At 34.9% G+C, this 26,180-nt stretch overlaps 2 protein-coding genes across 10 annotated transcripts in view; both read left to right on the forward strand.

Annotated features, from left to right (window-relative positions):
* COL24A1 (collagen type XXIV alpha 1 chain) overlaps positions 1 to 8,147 on the forward strand; it is a 308,048-nt gene extending 299,901 nt beyond the window's left edge. For 8 of the 9 annotated variants that reach the window (XM_081056177.1, XM_081056184.1, XM_081056178.1 and 5 more), the window contains 3 exons: positions 1,023 to 1,132; positions 3,490 to 3,705; positions 6,668 to 8,147. In XM_081056177.1, the coding sequence (XP_080912303.1) occupies positions 1,023 to 1,132; positions 3,490 to 3,705; positions 6,668 to 6,814 (473 nt within the window). In that variant the 3' untranslated portion in view covers positions 6,815 to 8,147. The remainder of the gene's footprint in view (positions 1 to 1,022; positions 1,133 to 3,489; positions 3,706 to 6,667) is intronic. The other variant, XM_081056181.1, reaches the window with a different exon arrangement.
* A 4,504-nt stretch (positions 8,148 to 12,651) lies between these two features.
* Positions 12,652 to 26,180, forward strand: part of ZNHIT6 (zinc finger HIT-type containing 6) — a 61,025-nt gene continuing 47,496 nt past the window's right edge. Inside the window, exons 1-5 of the mRNA XM_081055040.1 lie at positions 12,652 to 13,570; positions 14,693 to 14,758; positions 14,845 to 14,951; positions 15,037 to 15,122; positions 23,290 to 23,393. Of these exons, the coding sequence (XP_080911166.1) occupies positions 12,870 to 13,570; positions 14,693 to 14,758; positions 14,845 to 14,951; positions 15,037 to 15,122; positions 23,290 to 23,393 (1,064 nt within the window). The 5' untranslated portion in view covers positions 12,652 to 12,869. The remainder of the gene's footprint in view (positions 13,571 to 14,692; positions 14,759 to 14,844; positions 14,952 to 15,036; positions 15,123 to 23,289; positions 23,394 to 26,180) is intronic.

The following is a 26,180-nucleotide window of genomic DNA, read 5'->3' on the forward strand; positions in this document are numbered from 1 at the left end:
TTTCAACAGATGTTTCTAATGCCACTAAAGTTTGAAAACCACTGCAATAGAGAACAGACCTCTACTCTTGGAGCTACCAATTCAGAACGTGTTCATTTTGAAGGATTAGTAGAATAGTAAAGGGAAGAATTTTGAAGTCTAAAATGATGGACCAAAGGAAGCCCAGGACAAACTAGAGGAATCTTTGCTACCGGGTAAGGGTGGAACAGACAAGGATGTCTACCTATTGTAGAAAATGATCTTTGACCAATACAGTTTGATTGTCTTGCATTTGGAATAAGTCCAATTTCAATTCTCTGAGCATGTTATTCTAGAATTATGATGCTAGCTCAATATTTTTCAGCCTTAGTATTTCCTGTAGGCTAACTTTAGGCCCCATTTGATTCTTCTGGGCCCTCTGTAGAGGCAAAGGTTGGCAGTCTTACACTGCCGGTAGAGACTGCAGTTTTTCCCACTTAGAAATCTGATGAAGAAAGCACCAAAATGATAACCATTTAACTGTATATTTTTCTTCCTGAAAACAACAAAAAAAATGTATTGTTTTTGTTTTAATTATCATAAAGATACATATTACCTCAGGGAGATTGAAGAAATTATTTCTATTTTTTTAATATATATTCTTTTTAAGAAATGTAGAACAGAAATATACACATATGCCACATTAAGTGCAACTTTTAACTGTGTAACTTTAGACAATTCACTTTCAGCTGTTGAGCTCATCTTATCTATAGAATGAAGCAATAAATTCAGCCATTTCATCATTTTAATAAAAAAGTTTTTATTAAAATGATGAAATGCCCTTAAATTGATAGGTATGTGAACAATATAATATTTTCAATATTAATTTTATATAATCCTTGCAGCTTCCATTTATTCACAAAATCTGAATATCTTTATAATCTTCTAAGTTTTTCTACAAGTAAGACAAAATGTGTCTTTAAAATCTGATAATTTGTAAGAATTGTTCAAATATATTTTAGTATAGCATTTAAATTTCTTAATGTTTTGTAATAAATTAATAGGAAAATACTGGATTGATCCAAATCTCGGATGTCCTTCAGATGCCATTGAGGTTTTCTGCAATTTCAGTGCTGGTGGTCAGACATGTTTATCTCCTGTTTCTGTGACAAAGGTATGTATTCAATTTTAGAATGTAGGTTAGTATTTGCCCAATATCCGTGAACAATGCTTTTAAAAATTCTGTCACTTTAAATAATTGTGAATGAAAGCAAGGTATCATTCTCAACCCTATGTAACAAAGAAATTTTTTGTTTTAAAAAATAATCCAAGTAAATCTTGACATTTTAATTGTGTATTTTTATGATTGGCTTATCTAAGCCTACTGTACTGATTATGCTTTTTAAATGTCTTTTAAAAATGTGGAACATATGTTTTTATGCATGCACATACATTAGAAAATTCCAAACAGCTGCAGGATTTGTAATCAGTAATCAGTTACCTAAAGTTTTACTGAAAATTGTATCATCTTTAAAAGAGAAATTTTGCCGCAAAACTTGCCTTTTTTGGTGATTGATCAAAAAGCGCCTCCCTTAAACATCCACTGACTATCATTTAAAACTTCATTCAAGTATAATTCTATAGACCAAATGTTTAAAATGAATGAAAGTATAATACTGGGTAGTATAACAAGTATTTATAAAACCTAAAGCTTAGTTCTACCTATAACATATGTTGAAGAAGTAAAAACTGCATTTCTTCATTTTTCTGGTTAAACCAGCTTGGTATTACCAAGAACTTACTTCTCATTGACAAAGAACTGACAGACATGCCTATTGTGTATTTTGTCCATCATAAAAGGCAGCTAAAATGTGTAGTCTCTCTAACTGCTTGTCCTTAGACTGCTTTCTCCTCCTAAAATATCCTCCTTCACAAATCAGGGTGCTTCCCCAGTTCATCTCAATAGGCATTCACCATTACTGCCGACAAAGCCTAGGAAGGAAGGATTCTTCCAGTTTTAGGGAATCTGTATACCTCTAATGAAGAGCAGCATGATAGTCCTGCTTCCCAAATATCCACATACTCATCCTCACTCCTCTGGATTTGGCCCAGGATTTTTACTTGGATTATCATAGAAGAAAGGGGTGGGCGGCGTTGTGCAAAGGAGACTGGATCAGTAAAGGAACTGCATTCTAATTCTTTCCTTGACTGAATTAGTTCTCTCCTATCAATCAACTCAACCTGAGAAAGACAGAACAGATAGTGGAAAGAAGAGTAGACGTGGAATCGGGACCTGAGGTTCTAATTCCTATTCCTCTCATAACGTGGGAAATGATACTGTGAGCCACCAGACAGCCTGGTCTCTGCCAGGTACTGTGCAAGCTAAATGACACTTGGCATCTCAGATCCTTACAACAACCCTGTCATGGCAGTGTTATACCCAACTTGACCAACACAGAGACCAAGGCTCAGAAAGGTTACATTTTTCAAGTTTGTGATTCTCATCTGTTCAACGAAGGCAGTTAAACTACTTAAACTCTTATGTTCCTTATGGTGACCCTTCCATGTTTTCATCCATATGCCCTTCCTTTGTCTTTCTTCTCTTTTCCTGGGGTTTTACTTTTTATGTTGTTGTCGTTTTATTTTCTTCTCTGTTGTCTCATAGCAGATATTTTTCTAAGTTTATGTTGGGAAATTAATATAAATTTCTCAGGAGGACCCATTTATATTCATTTATGTTCATATCCCTACATGAATACTGCTAAAATAATAATAATATGTTGAAAGCTATAGAAAAATCTACTTCTTTGCCAAAGCCTAGAAAATGTATAATCAGACCCTCTTGGTCCAATTTTGCCTTTTAGTTTTCACTGTATTAGTTTATGATTGTTCATGCATTCATTCCTTCAATAAACACTTATTGATGACTCACTGTATGACTGGAACTGCATTAGAGCTGGCAACACCAAGAGTAAGAATCTGTCCTTGGCTTTACAGGTTCTCACAGTTAAAGTTACTCAGTAAAGTTGTTATTACAACTTGTAACTTATCTTTGGAAACAAACAAACAAAAATATTTCAAATGGAAGTACAGACACAGTTTCGGATTTTCATGAAAAAAATCAAAGCATTGATCAACAACAGACTACTAATGCATTTTAGATAACATTATGGAAATTATCTTCATTTTTTTTTTTTGTCTCATCTGGTAGCTTGGTGTGCTGAAGCCAGCTCAGATTGGCCCCACTACATGTTCAATCACACCACCTTGATAGCCTGAAATCAGTCATGGTGGGAGTATAAAATACCATGGTAATCTGAAAACACTGTAAATCAGGGATTCCCCGCCACCGCCGCCTCTGCAAGTGCCAGTGGTGAAAGCATTTACCAGCACACCACTGACTAGTACTTAAATGCCAAGAAAAGCAGCTTTCTCAAGGCTGCCTTTCAAGGACTTTCCTCAGGTTTCCCCAAACTATAAATTTCATAGTTGCCACATCTTATAACCTGCATATTGTTTCCATGACATTAGTTGGAGTTTGGAGTTGGAAAAGTCCAGATGAATTTCCTTCATTTACTGAGCTCAGAAGCCACCCAAATCATCACCATTCACTGTCTGAACACTCCAGTGTGGACAAGTGCTCAGACAAGTGGCTCAGGATTGCCTATTGGTTTCAAGGGATGGACTGGCCAGATTTTTGAAGAAAACACTCTGTTCGAACCTAAAGTGCTTTCAGATGACTGCAAGGTAAGGGAATGGCAGTTTTAGAATTGTTCAATTTAACTTACTTAAAATTTTAAAACTATAAAATTAAAATAACGAGACTAAGACTTTAATTGGAAACTGCAGATACAGAAGGATAGTAAGTTTTAATGTGCCTGATTCGTAATAACCATACATTTTTCAGAATCGATCATTTGTTTTTATCATATCTTGTCAACATTTGTCACACTCATTGGTCATCCATGGCTTTTATATGCAAAACAGGGGTTAGTAGATAAATTTAATTTTTGTTCCCCATATGAAATAATTATATCACATCTGGGTAGATAGATAGATGATAGATAGATAAGGCATATAGACAAATAGATTTCTTTTACATATTTTTCACCACTGTGATTCTACATCTCATTCCTCAATGGAAGACAGATTATAGAGGCAAGTCAGTTCTATTTCATTTTGTTAGCCCTTATACTTGATGTCAAGTATGAGTATAATTACAGATTAACTGGTCTACCACTCAATATTTTAATCATAGCCCATCTTCTCTATTAAAATAAATTATAAATGTTAGGAAAATTTTTAAATTTTAAAACGTTGTGTTATCGACAAACTACTGTCCACAGATCGAATCCAACACACCACTCGTTTTTGTAAATAAATGTTATTGGAACACAGCCACACTCATTTGTTTACTTACTGTGTAGGGCTGTTATCCCACTATAATGGCAGCGTTGAATATATGCAATAGACTATATGCGCCACAAAACCTACATTTCCCATCTAGCTCTTTATAGAAGCATTTTCCAACCCGCTATAGAGAATAGAGTTGTCCACCTACATACATATTATTAACAACTTTAAGTGGCTTGGTTTCCTATTCTTGTGTACTATGAAGGCCATGATTTAATGTCATTTTCAGGGAGCTCTACTTTTTCATAACATTTCATTTCTAGACAAATAGTGCTTACATATTTAAAAAATCATAGGCAACAGTCAGAAAAGTGCTGGCTCTTTCTCTACACGTGAAGAGATCAATATAACCATTGGATCTCAACAAATCCATTTAACTCTCACAATTTTATCTAGAAATTTTCATTGACTCACTACTAGTATCTCTAAGACACAATCCATACTTATTAGCTCTTTATTCAGCACTTACAACAGTCAAGCCCCAACCTTCCTTTCTAGCTTGGGCTGTCTGCCCTAAACTATGGCAAAACCTAATCTATTCTTCTTCTACTTCATCATCATCATCATCATCATCATCATATCAACAATTTCTACTAGTAGTTATTGGGGGTTTATTATATGGCAGGTACCATGTATTACATACATTATTTTATTTCGTTATAATAGTTGTGTGAAGAAATTATTAGTCTCATTTTATAGGTAAGAAAGTGAAGGAACAGAAATGTTAAGTAACTTTGCTCAAGGTCATGCAGCTAATAATGTACAACTTCAAAACTTATGCCACACTATACTGCTAGGGACTTTTAATTGTAATCTCATTTAATCCTCACAGCACTGTGAGGTAGGTTTTTATTCCCATTTTATATGTGAGAAGACTGGCAGTACTTTATTCTCTATCAAAATCTCTACCATGACAAAATATGTGTGCTTAAACCCCATGTTAGGCTTATTTTCACAACCACCTTCTACTTTTTCAACTATTTGTTGTTTTGTTTTACTCATGTCATTCCCTTTCTCTAAAATGCCCTCTCTACCTCTCTAACCAAGTGGAAATTTTAGGCATACTTTAAGGTCCATCTTAAATTCTGAATTCATAAAATTTCCCTAATACTCCAGTAGGAAAAGAGGAATTTAGCACTCATTGTCTACGTCATTTATACTGCACTTACCACATATGGTCTTGTATTATGGCTATTTGTTTATGTTTTTTTTTCTTTCACCAACTAAATTTATAAGCTGCTAGATAGAATTCAGAAGCCAGAACTAATTTGTTTATCTTTATATTTTCCAAGTACTGTAAGAAAATAGAGAATTACATCGTATTCAACTGTGCAAAATGTACTTAGTATTCAATAAATATTTCTTGAAAGATTTAATGAGTTAAATCTAACAGTGTCTTACATAGAGAACTCTAATTCTAGTTGTCACACCAAGCTTACAACTTCAGGAATTTATCTTCAGTGAGCTTCTATTGCCTTAACTTAAAATGGAATTTATAACTTAAATAGTATCTAAAGTTCCTTCAAATTTTTAAATTTATGCCATGATAATCCTGTGAATCAGCAGGTGAATAAACTCCTGAATAAAATGCTTCACAAAACTAGTCACTTGTATTTCTCTATTTTGTCTTATTGAATCTTAATCATAGGAAATTTTATGATAGTTTTTGTTTCATAATAGAATTTATCAGAAACAAAAGAGCATACAGTAATAAGAGAAACAGAAAGCCTTAGAAGGAAGATAGGGAAGAAAGAAATTATATAAATGGTAACCACAAAATGGAAAAAAAAAAACCTAAACAATGATTTATCAGAATTAAAATTTACTGCTGACTAAAGAGATTATTCTGGTTATTTTCTCTCTAAAGTACAGAGAGGTTGAGTAATTCATTCCCTTGCATCCAAAAAAATGCCCATCCTGAAGAATCAGTCCCCAGTAAAAGAACACAGAACATATGGGTATTAATCATATTTGGAATAGTGCAGCCTTTTATTTCATATCTGGTCCAGTGATTCACAGACAACAGCAGCAAAAGGCTAACCTTAGCCTCTGAAATTGAAAAATCAGAACACACAGTGTCATTTAGAGAAAAGAATAAGCCTATGTTTTCAATTATTCTTAGTAATTATTACCATTTGTTGGGCACTTACTCTGTGCCAGGCATTGTCCCACATATTTTCTATTTATTATCTCTAATCCTTAAAATAAGTCTACATGTCTCTGAAAAACATTGTCTGCTGACAATGACTGCTAATGAAACAATTACATATTAAAGTCTTTTGCTCTTATTTTACAGATTCAAGATGGCAGCTGGCATAAGGCAAAATTTCTTTTTCACACCCAGGACCCTAATCAACTTCCAGTAATTGAAGTACAAAAACTTCCTCATCTCAAAACTGAACGAAAATACTACATTGAAAGCAGTTCTGTATGCTTTCTCTAAAGTCTCTGAATTAGTTCCAAATTCATGCTGTTGGTCAGGTAATTGCTGCAGAGGGAAAAATATAGACAGAAAGATACTATTATTATGAAATGCATGGAATAAAGCATTGGCTAACTCTTAAAGAATCTCAGGAAGAAAAGACTTCCTCCTAGGAAGGAGAAAAGGCATTCTTTAAAGGACTATAATTGACAAAGTATTTAATTCTTTTAAAAATTATATTGATCTGAGTTTTCTTAGAGAACTCCCTAGAACTGAAAATTTATAAACATGGAATTCTTCAGGGTATCCTATATTTTTTGACTGTCTGAGAGCAAAGTACCCATTAGACAGCTGGAGATGCAGAGCACTACGGAGCAATACTGGCTAATGCTCCCAAATGTGCAATGCTTCTGTCTAAAAATTATAAGCCACAGTCTAACATGTCTTATTTTTCCAAATACTAAGCTGTATTCAGGTCCCCAATGGACATGTACATCTTAACTGGTGGTACACTACCTCTTACGTGTTGCCTTTTTGTGTTGCTTGGTGCTCTTTTTAAAACAAGGTGCTTGTGGCTTTTGTAGACAATTTTCTTTTTTTGTCTTTGTCATTCTTTAAGAGTGTATGTACTGGTTGCATCAAGATATGTTTTGGTTGTTAGTACTTATTTTAATTTGTTTGGTCACATACTTAATAACAAGTAAAGCATTATTTATGTGAAGTCCTTGTTCTATTTTAAAATTCTCTTCGTGGATATGGAGTCAAAGCCAGTACATTGTGACCTGTGCTTGTGCACAGGAGAATTGGGAGGTTTCTTTTGTTATTGTTTTATTTTTTAAATTGTTGTAAAAATTGTTATAGGCCAGCTACATCCAGTAGTAGGTTTGGGTTAGAGTTTGGGAATTGTGATATACTATTTTTTAAAATCCATGATCATCTGGAATGATACTTTGTGTATATATATTTTGTAAAGTTTTGATTCAGCAAATCTTTTGAAATTGCTGCTGTTTTAAATTATAAAAACTTTATATTTGTGCTTCTTAGTAATTATATGTTTTTATAGTATTCATTGATTTTTTTTTCAGTTCTTAAATTTAATGTGTTGGGACCTAAAAGAGTTCAATTTATCAATCTTTTAAGCAACATCCAGGAAAAAAAACAACAGTCTTTTGCCGTTTAAAATAGGCTCATCCAATTCAGACTTTTCTTGTTGTCAGAGGAATATTAGTTCACTATTAAAAGAAAAATATTATACGTTTGGTATTTAGAAAAGCTTGTACATCCATTATAAACATACCTTTAGCTGCAGCAAACCACACTTACCTATCTATAATAAAAATTGCTTTAAATTTGTTTTGGTGGTATTTGTTTTTCTTCTTTTGTTGCCATATACTTTTATGTATGATAGCCCCTCTGGTACAGCCCTTCTTTAAATATATATACATATCTATGTGTATATATATGCATTATTATAAAGTATCTGTTACATACCTATAAAAGGATAATATGGCCTATTTCCCATTTGCACAAAATGAGGTCATGACACAGAAATAAACTCTTCCGTATGTGGTCAATTGGGTTTCAATAAGGGTGGGAAGACCATTCAATGGGAAAAGGAAAGGTTTTTTCAACAAATGCTGCTGGGAAAATTGTATATTCACATGCAAAGGAATGAAGTTGGACCCTTACCTTACATCATATACAAAAATTAACTCAAAATGGATCAAAATCCTAAATGTAAGAGCTAAAACTATAAAACTCTTAGGAGAAAACATAGGGGAAAAGGTTTCATGATGTTGGATTTGGCACTGACTTCTTAGAGATGACACTGAAAGCACAACCAGAAAAGAAAACAGTAAATTGAACTACATCAAAATTTAAAACTTCTGTGCATCAAAAGACATTGTCAAGAAAGTGAAAGCTATCCCACATAATGGGAGAAAATATTTGCAAATCATGTATCTGATAAGGAATTATTATCCAGAATGTATAAAGAACTCTTACAACTCAAACAAACAAAAAGAAAAACCAAGCAACCCAATTGAAAAATGGGCAAAGGACTTAATAGAAACTTCTCCAAAGAAGATAGTATACAAATGGCCAACAAATGAAAAGATACTCAACTTCACTAGTCATTAGGAAAATACAAATCAAAACCATAGTTATATACCACTTCACACCCATTAGGATGGCTATTATCCAGAGAGAGAGAGAAAAAAAATAACAAGTGTTGGTGAGGTTGTGGATATACTGGAAACCTGTACATTGCTGATGGGATTGTAAAATGGTGCAGCCACTGTGGAAAAAGTTTGGCAGTTCCTCAAAAGTTAAACATGGAATTACCATATGATCCAGAAATTCTACTTCATGTATGTATACTCAAAAGAATTGGAAGAAGGGACTCAAACAGATATTTGTACACCAGTGTTCATAGAGGTATTATTCAGAATATCCAAAAGATGGAAACAACCCAAGTGTGCATAAACAAAATGTGGTTTGTACATTCAATGGAATATTATTCAGCCTTAAAAAGAAATGAAATTCTGATACATGCGACAATATTGATGTACCTTAAAAACATTTTGCTAAGTTAAATAAGCTAGACAAGGAAAAAAGGACAAATATTGTATGATTCCACCTGCATAAAATACATGAATAGAACAAATTCATAGTCAGAAAATACAATTGAGGTTACCAGAGATGCTGGGTGAGGTGGGAATGGGGAATTATTTTTAAATGAGTACAGAGTTTCTGTTTAGGATGATGACAAATTTCTGGAGATAGATGGTAATGAAGCTTACACAACAATATGAATGTACTTAATGCAACTGAATGGTGTACTTTATTGATTAAAATGACCAATTTTATGTAGTATATTTTGCCATAATTTTTTCTAATAGAGTTATGGCAAAGATGTGTGATTTCCTGCTTAAGGAACATAGAAATGTTTTTAAAACAGCAAAGGTTGGTTTTAAAGGAAGGAAACCATAGTTTTAAATTCTAATTTCAGTCTACATGCTATTACCTTCTGTTACCTCCCCCAAAAAAGAGACCTATTTTAGAGACCTAAATGATTTCCTAGATGTAATTTAAGAAATATATATAAAATAGAAATACTTTGTTTCTTTTGTTGCTAAAATATTAATTTTAAAGCAAATTTTAATCAACTTAATCAGAGGCAGTATAGTATAGTTCCCCGAATATAAGACCTAGCCAGACAATCACCTCTAATGCGTCTTTTGGAGCAAAAATTAATATGAGACTGGGTATTGTGTTATATTATACTGTAAAGACCCGGTCTTATAGTAAAATAAAGACCCTGTCTCATAGTAAAATAAGACCGGGTCTTATATTAATTTCTGCTCCAAAAGATACATTAGAGCTGATTGTCCAGCTGGGTCTTATTTTCAGGGAAACACGGTAGTAGCGGAGTGCTCTGAGGAGTAGCTGTGTGACATATATTCATCATTGAGTGTATTATATAGTATATTCATCATTGCCTCAGTTTCTTCACTGTAAAATGGGGATAATAAAAGTAAAAGTCTGTATTAGTTAGGATTCTCCAGAGAAACAGAACTGGTAGGAAAGATAGACATAAATAGAGATATAAATTATATATATGTATATATATATATATATTACTATGTTATAATACATTATATATTAAATGTATATGTATTATAATAATAATACATATACACATATATATACATAATATGGAGATTTATTGTGACGAATTGACTCACATGATTATGGAACCTGAGAAGTCTCACAATCTGTTGTCTGAAAGCTGGAGACCAAGAAAAGCTATAGTGTAATTCAGTTAGGTCTAAAGGCCTGAGAACCAGGGGAGTCAGTGGTTTAAAACCCATTCCAGGGGCTGGAGAAGATGAGATGTCCCAACTCCAGCAGGCAAACAGAAAGCAAAAGGGAGCACATTCTTCCTTTTTCTGCCTTTTATTCTACTCAGGCTCTCAATGGATTGGATGGTGCCCACCCACATGGGGGAGGGCAATTTACTGAGTCCACTGATTCAAATCAAATGCTAATCTCATCCAGAAACACCCTCACAGACACACCGAGAAATAATTTCTAATCTGGAATGCCCAGTACAGAGACCTGAGACTAATGTTAGAGTATAATAGCAAGAAAGTTCAATCCTATACTGAAGGAGCCAGGCTTATACAGAGCTTTACTCCACTGAGGTGGAAAAGGGAGGGAAAAGGATTTCAGGAATTGGATAGGAATTCAGGGACAGCCCCACGTGCCTTCTGCCTCCCTTTCTCTGTCCCTGCCCTGTCTCTGTTCTTGCAGGCAATACCCTGGCTCAATACTCACACAACCCAAAGTTCCCTCCTCCAGAGCTACTCAAGGCTCACTTTTCCTTCAAAACTGCCATTCAATGATACCACCACAACCTCCAGTATCTCCATTAAAACTATAGCCCCACAGTGTTGATTGTTTAACTTAGGTGATTAGCTGTGATGCTCCCAAGGATCCTCACCGGTTTAACGATTTCCCTTCCAGTGACTGTGAAAAAAAATACACAGCTTATAAGTATAAATGAAGGAAATGACAAAAGTTCCAAATCTTACAAAGTCTTTATGCTTCTGATCTGTAGGTCCAGAAGTTTCTCTGGAAATCCAGATGGTTTTATTCTGGATCAAAACTCCCTCTCATTGCTCCCATCTCCCAAACCTTGTCTTTATCAAGGCCACCAGGATTCTTTTTGTCATTTAGCCCCTTTTCTTAAGTGTAAACATGTCATCTAGCCTGAAAATCCAGTCAGCCTCCTTTTGACTCCATAGACAGCTGACACCTCTAAGTATCTCCAAAAGAGACTGTATGATTCCTCGAGAAGCTTCTTCCTCACAACCCATACAAAGGTGTTACTAAACTCTCCCAACTTACTTCCATCCTCCTTCCAGCACTGTTTAATCGGTCGTGCCCCAACTAAGGTTTTATAATTACTCCTTTATTCTGCTCATCCATTCAAAATTCCCATTCCCTGAGCAATGTGTGAATGAATGATAACAGCTAAGTGCCCTCCAAACTATAACAGGATTTGAGGGGGGAATGCAAAGCAGCCCACAGTTAACAAGCCATTTCTTTGGAGTCTCCTTGTTCAGTGAGAAAAATATATCGCAGACATGATGTGAAGATTAAGTGAAATGCCTACATTATTATTATAATGTAATAATAATTTTGAAAAGTAATTGAAACATTCTTTGTATTTTTGTATGTTTTAGATCTTCTAGTCCTGGGGATTGAACTTTGGGCCCACCCTAAGATTACATATATACATATATGTGTATATGTATGTTAGTAGTATATATAGAATCCTGTAAGATGCTGGGAATGGTCGATGTGGGCTATTACTGACAAATAATTGAAAGAAACAAAAGTTAATGCTTTCTTTCCTGTCTGAAACCTGTAGGGATTCCCAGTAATAATAGCCACATACATTGAGTTTGTTTCAGTCACTGCTAACGTATTTCCATGCAGGATTCCATTTGATCTTTACAATAACACTAGGACATTTGCAATACCGTCGTTCTAGTTTCTAGGTGAAGAAACTGAAGATTGGAGTGATGTAACATAAGGTATTTCTTTCATTTTCATACAAGATTAATCTTTAATACAAATCAGGGTGGATCTTTCCATTCCGAGATCATGGGCTTAGCTTCTCTCTCCGCCCGGATCCTCCGGTTTTCACAGAGAGGAATGTAGTCACGCGCAGAAGGTGTGGCGGGAAGCGGCCACCCCAGGGAAAGGATTTGGCGAAGCCCCGCCCCGAAGGCGGGGCCGTGGTGGGCGTGGCCTCGTGACCATTTGGAGTATCTGGGCGGGACCGCTGCAGAGCCGTAAACAACTCTACGAGTCGTGAAGTGGCGAAGCGCGGAAGTGTTGCTTTACGACGCTCTGGAGGAACACGCCAGGCCGGCGCTCACTGCTTCTGACTTCTCTGCCCCCCACGTGGGCCGCTGTCGGTGATCCCGCCGGTCGCTCATACTGTTGGCGTGGACCAGCCATACTGGAGGACAGAGTGGCAGCGGATGCCCGGGGTCGTGAGCTGATGGATTTTGCTGCCGAGAATGAAGGAAGGTCGGGAGGCGGTCTCCAGATTGGAGCTGCAGGGGCGCGGCTCTGTCTCCAGTCCGGTAGGGAGGGAGTCCCGTCCGTAGCGGGGACGGAGGAGGCCTGCGGGGGAGAGGCGGGTCGTGGACTGACGGGAATGGGAAAGCTAGGGAGCAGGGAAGAGGGAAGTGGACCAAAGGCAGAGGAAAGGCGAATGGATCTAACGGTTGTGAAGCAAGAAGTTATGGACTGGTCGGAAATGAAAGAAGGTATGCTGGACGGCCAGGGGGTAAAGCAGGAGGTGGAGGATGGGCCAGCGGTGAAGGAGGAGAAACCGGACACGCTGGAGGTGAAGGAGGAGAAACCCGACACGTTGGAGGTGAAGCAGGAGATAAGGAGTAGTTTGGTGGTAAAAGAAGAGAAAATGAATGAGCCAGAGGTGAAGGAAGAGAAAGTGAAAGTAAAGGAAGAGGTGATGGACTGGCTAGAGGTGAAGGCAGAGAAGAAAGAAAACTTGGAGATAAAACAGGAGGAGGCTTTTGTCGGTCAGAACATAAAAGAGGAGGTAATGATGGATGAGGTGTGTGTGAAAGAAGAGAAGTGTTTCCCGAAGCAAGAAATGATGGACGATACAACGGTGAAAGAAGAGCCTCAGATGAGTTCCCCAGTGGGCTCCAAGCGGAAACTGGCCATGTCGAGGTAAGGCGGGGAGGTACCCGCTGGAGGAATAAAGCTGTGGAGTGTTCTCATGTCTAGATTGGAGGAAACTACACCACCAGCACGGTGTGGAATACTGGAAAATAAGCACAAATTTGGGGCTTCTAGAGCCTGAGTGGTGAAAGTGGGGAATTGGGAAGGGAGGGATTTGTCAGGTGGCAACAAATTCGGTGAAAATATGAGGTTGCTAGTGTCCGGTGAGCAAATTAGGAGGTGAAAGTTGTGCGAACCAGAAAACCTGTGGACCAGATTCTGGCTTGACGAACTACTATGCTCTTGATTCAGTATCTGAGAGAGGATAAACATGAGAAAAAAAATCTAACAAAACCAACAATGACAGAGTGGATTGAGTGAAAATTAGGCAAAATGCTCTTGAACTCACCCAATTGTCTAGTTTCTGTATGGGCACTATGAATATTTGCTACTTTTGATTTAATTTTCAAATAGTGTGTTATCGTGTGGCCTCATAGGAAATAAAAGTGTGGTCAGATTCTTGGGACTATTACTATCTAGAACACAATAGGCAAAATAGAAGTAGCTGTAGTTTGGTTGTCAGTATCCCAAGATCCTAGAGCAGTTGACAGATGATGCGCAATAGCATTTCAAGATTATTTTGATGCCCATTCTAGGTTGGGGGTGGGGTAGAGGAAAAAAGATGAACTTCTACTATCTAAATTCGATTGGGTCTTACATTCTTCTACTGGTCTGTGTGCTTTTAAGATAGCTAAACATAGCTAGCTCATGGATTGGACTTCTGGGTATATGCACGCACTCACACAACCTTTAACAGATTGCCAGGAATTACAAGTTAAAATATCATTGAAATTCTCATTCCCTGATTATAGTAGAAAGAGAAGTCCAAGTGAGATGATTTTTTTAAAATTTAATACATTTTTTAAATTACATATCATTAACAATATTATAAATGCAATTGTCATTTGGAGACAGTTTCCAGCTATTAAGTATTTTATCAGTTACATGCATACACTTTATTCACTATGACTGCCTCTGTAAATTGATTGTGATGATTGAGTCAGATTAAGTTTATAAACAAATAAGGAGGAATTAATATTTGATAATTAAATTTCATATGGGCTTTTATAGGTGTGAAACTTGTGGTACAGAAGAAGCAAAATACAGATGTCCACGTTGTATGCGATATTCTTGCAGGTATATATGTAATTTCCTACCTTATTACCTCTATCTGTACTTTTGTTACCTCAAAGTATAAAAGTACTTCCTCTTTGTCTCTTTAGTTTGCCCTGTGTAAAGAAACACAAAGCAGAACTGACATGTAATGGAGTTCGAGATAAAACTGCATATGTTTCAGTACAACAGTTTACTGAAATGAATCTCTTAAGTGGTAAGCCATCTTATGCATAGCAGATTGATGTTTTCTAGAAATTGACACATATCATTTATTTATTTTTCTATTTTGAAATTTGCAGATTATCGATTTTTGGAAGATGTGGCAAGAACAGCAGACCATATTTCCAGAGATGCTTTACTGAAAAGACCATTAAGCAATAAACATGTAAGTATTTCTTCTATCCCTTACCTATTAGAATTCCTTCTGATTAGATTCATTTTTTTTCACTCAACAAATAAATGTATTAAGTGGCTACCATGGTTTCAGACTATTCCAGTTACTAGGGATACAGCAGTGACCAAAACAAAGTCCTTCCCCTCATGGAGTTTGTAGGGGTAGAGACAGGAGATAAGTAGAAGAACAAATATAATTTCAGATATAGTTAAATGCATGTGAAAAATAAAGAAAGCACAGGAGGTTAAAGAAAATGAGAATGGTGTTTGTTGGGTGGAAGTTGTGAGGGTACCATTTTTGATACAGTGGTCAGGAGAAGTTCCTCTGAGAGGTGACATTTAAGCAGCGATCTGAATGATGAAAAAGAAGCAGTCATGTGAACATTTGGCGGAAGACTTACCAGGTAAAGACAAAAGCAAAAATAAAGACTGAGTCAGGAATGAGGTTGGTGTGTTTGAGGAATTAAAAAAGGAGTGAGGTGACTGAAGCATAGCTGAGTGAGGAGAATGTTGAACATGAGTTCAGAGAAACTGGTGAGGGTTCTAATCTAAGTGAAAATGGAAACCATGGGAGGGTTTTGAGAGTGTTTTCTTTTTGAACGATCACTCTTGCTGCTGTGTAGAAAATGGACTTTAGCTGGCAAGAGTGAAAGATGGGACGTGAGGAAACCAGTTACAACATTATTGCTGTGGTTTAGGTGAGAGATGATGGTGGCTTTGATGATGCTCTTAGAATTATTGGAAAGAAATTCAATTCTGGTTTTGAAGGAAGAGCCAACAGGACTTGGTGTTTCACTACAATTAATTTTCATACTCTTTCATTCTTTTTTCATTCTTTGAGCACTGTTCAGAATTAAAGCTTATATATTTGAAATATTTTGCAGCTGCTATTGTTCCAGAAATTCTTTAATATGATAATTAAATCATGTCATGGATTATGTTCATTTTTCAGATACAATTTTAGTATTGAAGTTGCAGAATTTTAATACCTTTTAAATACCTCATTTTCTTAGAGTTACTGGGACAGACATGACATTACATATATTTGAAAGATTATCATGCATCAACTCTTTTTTTCTTCAAGCTTAATTAGACATATTAAAATTCTACTTAAAAGAAAAGTTACTTTTTAATTTTGTTCTTTTTGTGAAGCATGGCATACACATTAAAAAAGTATGAAAGAAATGCACCGTTTAATGAATACTTATAAAGTGAACATCCATGTAACTGCCTCCCAGGTCTAAAAATTAGAACATTTACCAGTTTCTCAGAAGTTGCCTACAACCCTTTTGGGCCCTTCCCTGATCCATTCTTATTTCTGAATAGCTTTCTAGTTTAGGACCATACCACAATTTATCCATTCTAGTTTAGGACCATATGACAATTTATCCATTCTGTCCTTCATGGACTTTTCTGTAATAACAAAAATCTTTAGAAACAATTCTACTATGAACAATTTTTTTATGGATTGTGGTTTGCATGTACTCACGTTTTTCTAGGGTTTATACCTGGGAGTGGAATTGCTTTATTGTGGGGTGTGTGTATCTTCAGTTTAACTAGATTACCAAAATATTTTCCAAAGTGGTTATACCAGCTCCCAATAGTGTATAAATGAACCTATTGTCACATCCTGTCCAATATTTGATTTGGTCAGAGTTTTAAAATTTTTGTCAATTTGATGACTCTGTCTTTTTATTGTGGTTTTTAATTTGCAGTTCTCCAATTCCTAATGAGATGGAGCACCTTTCAGATATTTTACTGGCCATTTGAGTTTTCAGTTTTGTGGAATGCCTGTTTAAGTCTTTTGCTCATCTTTTCATTGGTCAACTTTTTTTCCTTACTGATTTGTAGGAATTCTTTGTCTTTCTTGGATGCCAGTTTTAATAATAGTTTTTTTGTGTTGTAAATGCCTTCTTCCATTCCATGGCTTGTTTTTTCACTCTATGTAGTGTCTTTTGGTGAACAGATGACCTTAATTTTAATGTCAGCAAATTTATCATTTGTTTCCTGTACCTAGTTAGTAGTTGTATGTATTTATAAAGAAAATTTTCCCTACCTTGACATTATAAAGCTGTTCTCCCATACTTATTTTCTAAAAGGTTTTTAGTGTTGCATCTCACATTTATATCTGTAAACTACCTGGAATTGATTTTTATGTATCATGTGAAGTGGAGGTCCCATTTAATTTTCCACATGGATAATCCACTTTTCCTGGCACCATTTACTGAAAAGTTCGTCCTTTCACTATTGCTCTGCAGGGCCACCTATGTCACATGTGAAGCATCCATATGTGCTTGGGTCAGTTTCTGGACTGTCTGTTCATTCTGATGGCCTACTTGTCTATCCACACCAATACTGCACTCTCAATTATTGTTTTTTTTTAACTAAAACTTGCTATCAGAGTAAATCCTCCCGCTTTGTTCCTTTTCTAGAGTATGTCTATATTCTATTTCCTAGATAGAGTATGGGCACGTCTCTTTGTAATTCTATACAAATAGGAAGAATCAGACTGTTGATTCTACAGTTCCCCGCTTCTCACTTGGGAGTTTTGATTGGGGTTGCATTTATTGTTTAGAATAATTTGGGTAATTGGACTTCTTTATAGCATTGAATCTTTAAACCCTTGACTGTGTTGTATCTCTGCATTTATTTGGGTCTTCTTTAATCTCTCTCTATAATTTTCTCAGTGGAGGCCTTGCACATTTTTTGTTAGATTTATTCCTAGGTACTTTATTTTTTCATGCTATTTTTAAAAGCAATTTCTTTTAATTTTTTATTATCTCTTTGATGGTATTTAGGAATGAGATTTTGTTGTTGTTTATTTTACAGTGAGCAACCATATTCAAATCTATCCCAGTACCTTATCTATATAGACTCTTTAGATTTTCTCTATAAATGGTTATTCACAATTTGTTTCTATCCTTGTTCTTTTAATCAATCTCTCTCTCTCTCTCTCTCTCTCTCTCTCTCTCTCTCTCTCTCTCTCTCTCTCTCTTTCTCTCTCTCTCTCTCTCTCTCTCTCTCTCTCTCTATCTCTGTCTGCCTTATTGGAATAGCTAGGTCTTCCAATTCAATGTCAAATGCTAGTGATAATAGTAGATATTTAAGTTGTAAGTCCCAGGTCCACCCCTAGGTTTGATGATTTTGCTTTGTTAGTTTTATTGTTAAGTTAAAGTTTTAGTTAAAAAAAACAATAATTGATGATTTTGCTAGAAGGATTCACAGAACTCAACGTGCAGTTGTACTCATGGCTATAATTTATTTGAAAGGGTACAGAGTAAAATTAGCAAAAGGAAAAAGCATACAGGTTAAAGTCTGGAGGAATTCAGCTGAAGGCTTCCAAGAGTCCTCTCCCATTGGAGTCACACAGTACACAGTTAATTCCTCTGGCAATGAGTTGTGATAACACGTGTGAAGTACTGTCTACCAGGGAAGGCCATTAGCAGCTCTGCCCAAGGTTTTTACTGGGGGCTGGTTGCAGAAGCACTCTCTGCCTAGCATGTGCCAAATCCCAGACTCCCAGAAGGACACGAGATAAAACCACATTGTACAATTTAGGCACAGTGAACCACTCTTATCATTTTAGAAAAAGTTTTATGTCAGTGTAGGGAACCCTTTACCAGTCATTCAAATTCCCAGACACCAGTTAAGGGCCATCCCTGTAAGCAGAATTTTCTAAGGATAACAGCCTCTAGCCTGCTATGTGAACTCTTCTGTATATCTTTATTATGTAAATCCTCATCCTAGAGGGAAAAGATTTCACGATGATGTTTGCTGTTAAATTTTTTGTGGATATAATTTGTTATCTAGATTAAAGTTCTCTTCTACTTTACTTACAGATTTTTATTATGAATGGTTGTATTTTATCAAAATGCTTTTTTTGTATTTGATTTATTTCATTTTTCAATCATTTTTCAATCTATAAAAATAATATGAATAATCTTAATTGATTTTCTATTTTAAACTAAACTTACATGGTATATTATTATCATAACAAAGCGTGCTTTTTATACTTTGAAGAATTCAGTTGTCTTATATGTGTGTGTAATCATTATCCATTCAATCATTTTGTATTTTTGTTCATGAGTGAGATTGACCTCTAATTTTCCTTTTTTTGGTATCTGAGGTTTCCGTATCAATATAACTATAGTTTCACAAAATTATTTGGGAATGTTTCCCAAATGTCATTGGATTCATTGAAGTATTGAAATGTATATTGGGATTTTTCTTCCTTTAAAGTTTGGTAAAATGTATTAATGAACCAATATGGGCTTAAGAGTTTGAGCCAATGAGGTATGTTCTTTATCATTATGGGACTGGTCAGGTTTTCTGTGTCTTCTTGAGTCATTGTTAGTAGATTACATTTTCTAAGAATTTGTCCATTTGACCTAAACTTTCAAATTTATTGGCATAAAGTTCTTCAAAACATTTTCCTTTACATGTCTGTAGGAGTGGTAGTCATTTCATTTGTGATACTGGTTATTTCTGTTTCTTTTTTCCCATGATCAGTTGCTAATTATGTATTTCTTTTCTATTTTGTTAATATGTCCTCTAGACTTTTGTTCATCCTTTTTTATTTTTAGTCTAATTATATTGTAGTCAGAGAACATATTCTTTCTGAGTTCATTCCTTTAAAATCCATTAAGACTGGTGTTTATGGCTCAGCATATGGTCATGTTTTGAATGTTCTGTTTGCTGGAAAATAAAAAGTATTCTGCAGTTGCTGAATATAGTATTCTATGTATTCCTTTTAGATCAGGTTTATTAATTATGTTCAAATTATTTAATGATACTGATTTTTTTTAAGCAGTTACAGAGAGAAGCAGGTTAACATTTCCCAATCGATAAAAATCAAAAGGATTTGTATGTTTCCCCTTAGGGTTCAGTTAGTTTTGTTTTATGTAATTCTAAGGCTAAATTATTAGATGCATACATCAGGAAATATATCTTCTTGATGTATTTAACTTTGGGGCATTATGAAGTGACCCTTTTTGTCTAGTTTTTTGTGTACTTTGTCTAATATTAATAAAATTATATCAGTCCTTTGCTTGGTATTGTGTACTGTACTTTTTTTTCCTTACTTTTACTGTAGGACTTTCTGTATCCTTATATTCTGGTTATGTCTTTTCTAAGTACCATATAATTGGGTTCCAGTTTTTCTCAAGTCTGCCAACTATAACATTTAACTGAATCAATAAGTGCATTTATATTTTGATAAAATTTTAATTGTGTCATTTTATTTGTGCTATTTGTCCCCTTTGTTTTGTTATTTTTTTTTGTTTTTTTTCTTCTCTTTTGGACTCTTTTTTTTTTTAATTATTTGAATTTTACTCTTTATTGGTTTCGAAGCTGTACACCCTTTTTCTATCCTTTCCTTGGTTAAGACATTGCAGCATGCATACTTAATTTACCAGTACCTAAAGTTAATCAGTAACTTAACCCTGTATCTAGACAATGCCAAGACTTTAGAACAGGAGTTGGCAAACATTTTCTGTAAAGGATCAGATAGTAAATATTTTTTCCAAACCATATCGTCTCTGTCACAGCTACTCAACTCTGCCATTGTAGCAGGAAAGCAGCTATAAACAATTCATAAACAAATGGGTGGGACTGTATTTAAAAAAAACAAAAAAAACTTTATAAAAATAAGCAACAAGTAGAGTTTGGCTCTAATTTGCTAGCAGTTACTTTAGAACTTAAATTCCATTTAACCCTCTATTAACTTTTCTTTTGTTTTCAGGTGTTTAAATTGTCTTTTTAAAAATGTTCGTACAATAATTACTGTCTTATTCAATCAATCTTTATTTTGGTTTATCTCCGCATTTCCCATTTTTGTTGCTCTTTATTCCTTCAGTCATCATCTTAGATTTTCCATCTGAGAGATCAGTTTCTGCCTCAAGTACATCCATTAGAATATCTGTTAGAGAGGGTTTGCTGGTTGCCAACTCTTAGATTACTGTATTGGTTTTTGTTTGAATTTTTGTTTATTTCATCTTCCCTCTAAATTATTTTTTTGTAGAATTCTGAGTTCAAAATTATTTTTCCATTGTCTATAGCTTCCATTGTTATTGCTGTAAAGTCATCTGTCATTTTTAACTGCCTTTAAAATCTTTTTTCTCTGGCTGCATTCTTTTATCTTTGGTAGGCTGCATTTTTACTGTAATGTAAAAATGCAAATTTATTTTTATCTATCTTACTTGAGAATTGTTAGGTTTCTTGAAACTGTGGAGTATTTTTCATCAGTTCTGGGAAATTATCGGCCCTTTTCTATTAAAATGTTACCTCTGCCTTATTCTTTCTCTCTTCAGAAACTACCATTAAATGTAGCTTAGGTTTTTTCCTTGCATCTTACCTGTCTTTTAACATGTCTTCTGATTTTTTTTTCATCTTTCTTATTTCTGTATTGCATTCTAGAAATTTTCTAGTTTTGTTTTTTCAGTTCTTTTAAAAATATACAGTTACTTTTTATAGTTTCTTTTCACTGCAGATATTTTCAAGCTTTTTTTTATTCCTTTGAATTTTGCAGAGCTGTTCTATAATCTGTGTATGATTCTTTTAAGTTTTTGAATAATGGGGAACTCCCAGCTACTGCTGTGTGTGTCTTTGGGTTCCTGCTCACTGAGCCTTGTTTTCTTGTTTGTTTTTTATTGAGTACTGCTTTTTTCTTTCCTTCTTAAAATATTATGTCTTTGTGACAATTTTTTGAAGACAGGACAGTCCTTTTATTCTACCAGGTACCTGGGAACATTGCAAATCCGGACCTATCTGAAACTAATTTGAAAGTTTAAGATTCCCTCAATTAGACAAGCAAGGCAAATCATTTCAAATCTGAGCGAGGGCTGGCCCGTGACCACAACTTCTAATGGATTTTTCTTCTTTTTTTGCCTCCTGTTCCCATTAGACCAATACAAATGTCCTAGCATGCTTTGGGATAGAGTTTATTTCTGGTTTACCTTTATGCTGAGGGTGTATTATTCTGTGACTCAGCTTCATTTGAGGAGGGGTTCCTAGAAGATTACTGGATCTTGACTCTGACCCTCTTGCTGAGGAGGCTATTGAAAGGGGAAGCCTGTAGTTGCCGGAATGAGCAAAAGTGGCTTCATTGTTTTGCTTACTTTCCTCTGAGTTTTTCACTTTTCATTAAATATTGACCTGTATTTTCCTGTTTCTGTCAGTTCTTCAATGCTTTTAAGGTGATTTTAAAATATATTTTATTACATATATGTATTTCCCCCATCATCTGGCATTCTTAGATGTTTTCATTGGGAAGGTTAGTCCTTACAATCACTGCCATTACTGAAACTAAAGTCCCTTAAGTTTTAAAATTACATGTAATTTCTTAAATCATTTTTATACTTAGCCAGCGATAGTTGGCCCTTTCTTTCTCTTAGCGTATGACTTGATTGTCTCAACTCTTTGCATTGCAAATTCTAGATCCCTATTCACTTAACCAAAAACCTTGCATTTATACTTGGCGATTTCTTTGAGTCATCTTTCTTCTTTGATGATACCACTTCATTCACTACTCCCTGGAGTTGACTAGTTCAGCTCAACCAACCCAGGTAGACAGTGGAGTAACCCAGATCAGAGCCAGACGTTTTCATATCCCGTTTTGTACAGCCTGCAATAGTAGCTACTTTATGTTAGGCCTTCTGGTTAGTGCCGTGATTCCTCCCAAGTGAGCTACCTGTCTTGTAATAAAAGTGTGTGTGTGTGTGTGTGTGTGTGTGTGTGTGTGTGTGTGTAGCTATGGTATAAAACCATCAGTAAAAGAGAAGGAACTGAATAGGTAATCCTTTTGATTGCCAAATGACCTGCATTTTTTTAAATCCCCATGAAATCCTTCTTTTGGCTTATAGAACATATGCTTAAAAGCATACACTCTGGAGGTACACAGATCTGGGTTTGAATACAGGCTCTGCCTCTCAGAAATAGTTGTATAATGTTGGCATCTCACTAATTCTGATTGCTAAAGTGGAGTAATAATAGTACCTGTTACATACTGTTGTGAGGAGTAAATGACATTGCTGCTTAGCAGTTTTTAAAACATACGAGTAAGTACTAGATAAATCTTTATTATATTTTGAACCTTATTTTATTCACTTTTGAAATTTAAGGCATTTTAAAATTAATTTGTCAATTTTTTTTTTGGTTGTTAGATGTACTTTATGAAAAATCGTGCCCGAAGGCAAGGAATTAACTTAAAACTTCTACCAAATGGATTCACCAAGAGGAAAGAAAATTCAACATTTTTCGATAAGAAGTAAGTTTTTCTAACTTCTTCCATAGTATATCAGGTGTTCTGATTTGATCAGCAACATCTTTTAAGGTTTGGTTTGCTATAGAGCATTGCTTCCCAAAATGTGGTCTGTGAGCTGTTTGCTATTGGTCTATGACAAGTAACTACACAAATTGAAAAGAAGCATTTAGAAACTTAAGCCAATACTATGTCACGTGATTCTAATAAAAGTTTGGGCTTGCAGTGTGTGTAAATGTCTGTCTCTGAGACGTAAGATACCATGGGAGTATTTCAGAGGCTTCAGGGACAAAGTGATGAGTCAAAGCCACACCCCTGCACAGTTTTCACTGGAGTGGGCTCGGCTCTTTATAATCCTTTCTAAGTTGGGTTCCAAGTAAGATTACATGTGAAAGCCAGTGATGAGGAATAACAAGACTTAGGAGACTTTTACTCTGTAGTGACTCTGTGATACTACAATAGAGATTAGTTTGCTGCTTTCTGAAAGTGCTGAGTCACAAATTCCCCATTAGTATAGAGGGGAACAGGCTTCCAAAGTACTGTAAGCAGCCCATTAAATTATTGGATAATACCTTACAAAAGTCAAAATTCTGGATTTAGATCAAAGTATACTAAATGAGTCCCTTCCTCTGCAGTCTCTTAGTATGTGTGAGACCTTATGAAAATCACTTCCTTTCTCTGAGCCTCATCTGTATGACGTGGGGGTTGTACTAGGTGACTCTAAGGTTCCCTTCCAATTTTACTGCTCCATAAATTAAAAAGACAACCATCAGAATTACCATTATTCTAATAAACCTTGCACCTTTTCAAAAGATGTGATATTATTAGATGATATTATCCATTTTTTTACGTTTCAAGAATATAAATATTTGTAAAGGTGCTTTTCCTTTTTCCTGGTTGGCTTCCAAAAGTAAGCTAATGCCTTCCATTTATCAAATATCACATGATTCCTTTGTGCATTTTGAAACTGACATTTGGAAATTGACATAATTTGTTGACATTTAAGGTAACTGGTTTGTGCCTTCTCAAATATAAAATGTATTCCTGTTTTATGAAGGAAACCATTTAGAATGATTGTCATCAGATCTTAGTACTAAAAAGTATATAGCCTCAAATGTAAAAATTTAAGTTCCTAGATACATGAATATACTATGTAGGAAGGTTTTTTTTTTCTTTTTTCAAGAATATTACATTTAGTATATTTTGTAGTTATACAACCCAGTTTATACTATGTTATTTTGGAAAATGTCAGACCTCCGAAAGGGCTAATCATAGTCTTGTGTTATGCCTTTTGCTCATGAATTTACAATGATTTGGGATTGGTTTTCTTACATTTTTACTATTTTGCCATGCAGAGATTAGCAACATAATACACAGTAGGCTTTAGAGTCACTTTCTTAGCTTCTTTCACATCTGTAAAATGGAGCTGATAAAGATAGGTACCATGTATGGTTGTGACTATTAGCGTATTAATTCACCTAAACACTAACTGGAGTGTGGGAAGAAATCAGTATATAGTAGCAATTATAAAAATAATACACCTCATCGTTAAAAAAAAAGTTTAAAGGAAAATAGCACCTGTAATTTCACTATGTAGAGATGACCACTGATAACATTTCATGTTGCCTTCTGGTCATGGTTTCTTCTTTATTCAATTAATAAAGTAAAACATAATAGTAAATACTTATTTAGAAGTATAAGAAGTTACATGACTTTCCTCAAGTTAGCCATTATTTATTTTTTCCCCTTTAACAATATATTATGGACCTCTTTCCTTGTTAATGCAAATCTGCCTCATTATTTTTAAGAAGGATACTCCAACTGTGACTTAACATATAATGCTGTAATAGACATCCTTGATCAAATCGTTCTGTGTGCTTATATGACCTTTTCTGTAGGATTAGTTACGAGAAAGCAGAATTACTGGGTCAGAGACTACATGCATTTAAACTTTTGAGAGATTATCCAAATTGTCCTCCCCCAAAAAGTACCACTTTATACCTTCATCAAATTAAGTATGAGTATTTTAGTTATACGTGCACTTTAATTGAATATTATTAAACTTTTTGGATATTTGATTATTAGAGAGGCTGAGCTCTTAAATTTTTATTTCTTTTAAGTGTGTCTTTATATCTCATCTTGGTCTGTTATATACATTTGAATATTTTCATAACTCTAACCTTTAATTTTGTCTTCCAATCATTTTTGATATATTTCACATAGTTGTAAAAACAATCTCTATAACATAGAGATAGTAAAAAGGGAGTGGTTAAGAGCACAAACTGGAGCCGGGCTGCCTGGCTTCAAATATCTCTGATTAGCCTCTTCCTAGGTATGTGATCTTAAGCTAAGCCACCTGACTACTTTGTGCCTCAGTTTCCTCATCTATAGAGTAGGACTAGTAATAAGTTAGGATTAAACCATTCCATTTTTAGTACTATATGAGAATGCCTTTTTAAACATCTCACTAGCACTGAGTTGTCTCTTTCTAAAAAAAAAAAATGTTAATTTTAAATGTTGAAATATTCTGTTTTAATTTGCTTTTATTTAATTGCTACTGAGATATGGAATACTTGCCCACATGTTTCGGAGTGATGACTTAAAATTTAAGTATAACTTTTGACTTTAATCCAATCTGCTAAGTTAAGGTGATCTGTCATTCATAGAACCATTCTGGGAATCAGTGCAGTGAAAAAAATAAATCTGTGTAACTGAATTTTTCCATTTGTTCCTTGTTACATGGTCCATTATATTTTTAAATGAAAAATGATTTTGCTACTAACTGAATTTAAT

The sequence above is a fragment of the Rhinolophus hipposideros genome (assembly GCF_964194185.1).
Source record: "Rhinolophus hipposideros genome assembly, chromosome: 8".
NCBI classification, from domain to species: Eukaryota; Metazoa; Chordata; class Mammalia; order Chiroptera; family Rhinolophidae; genus Rhinolophus; species Rhinolophus hipposideros.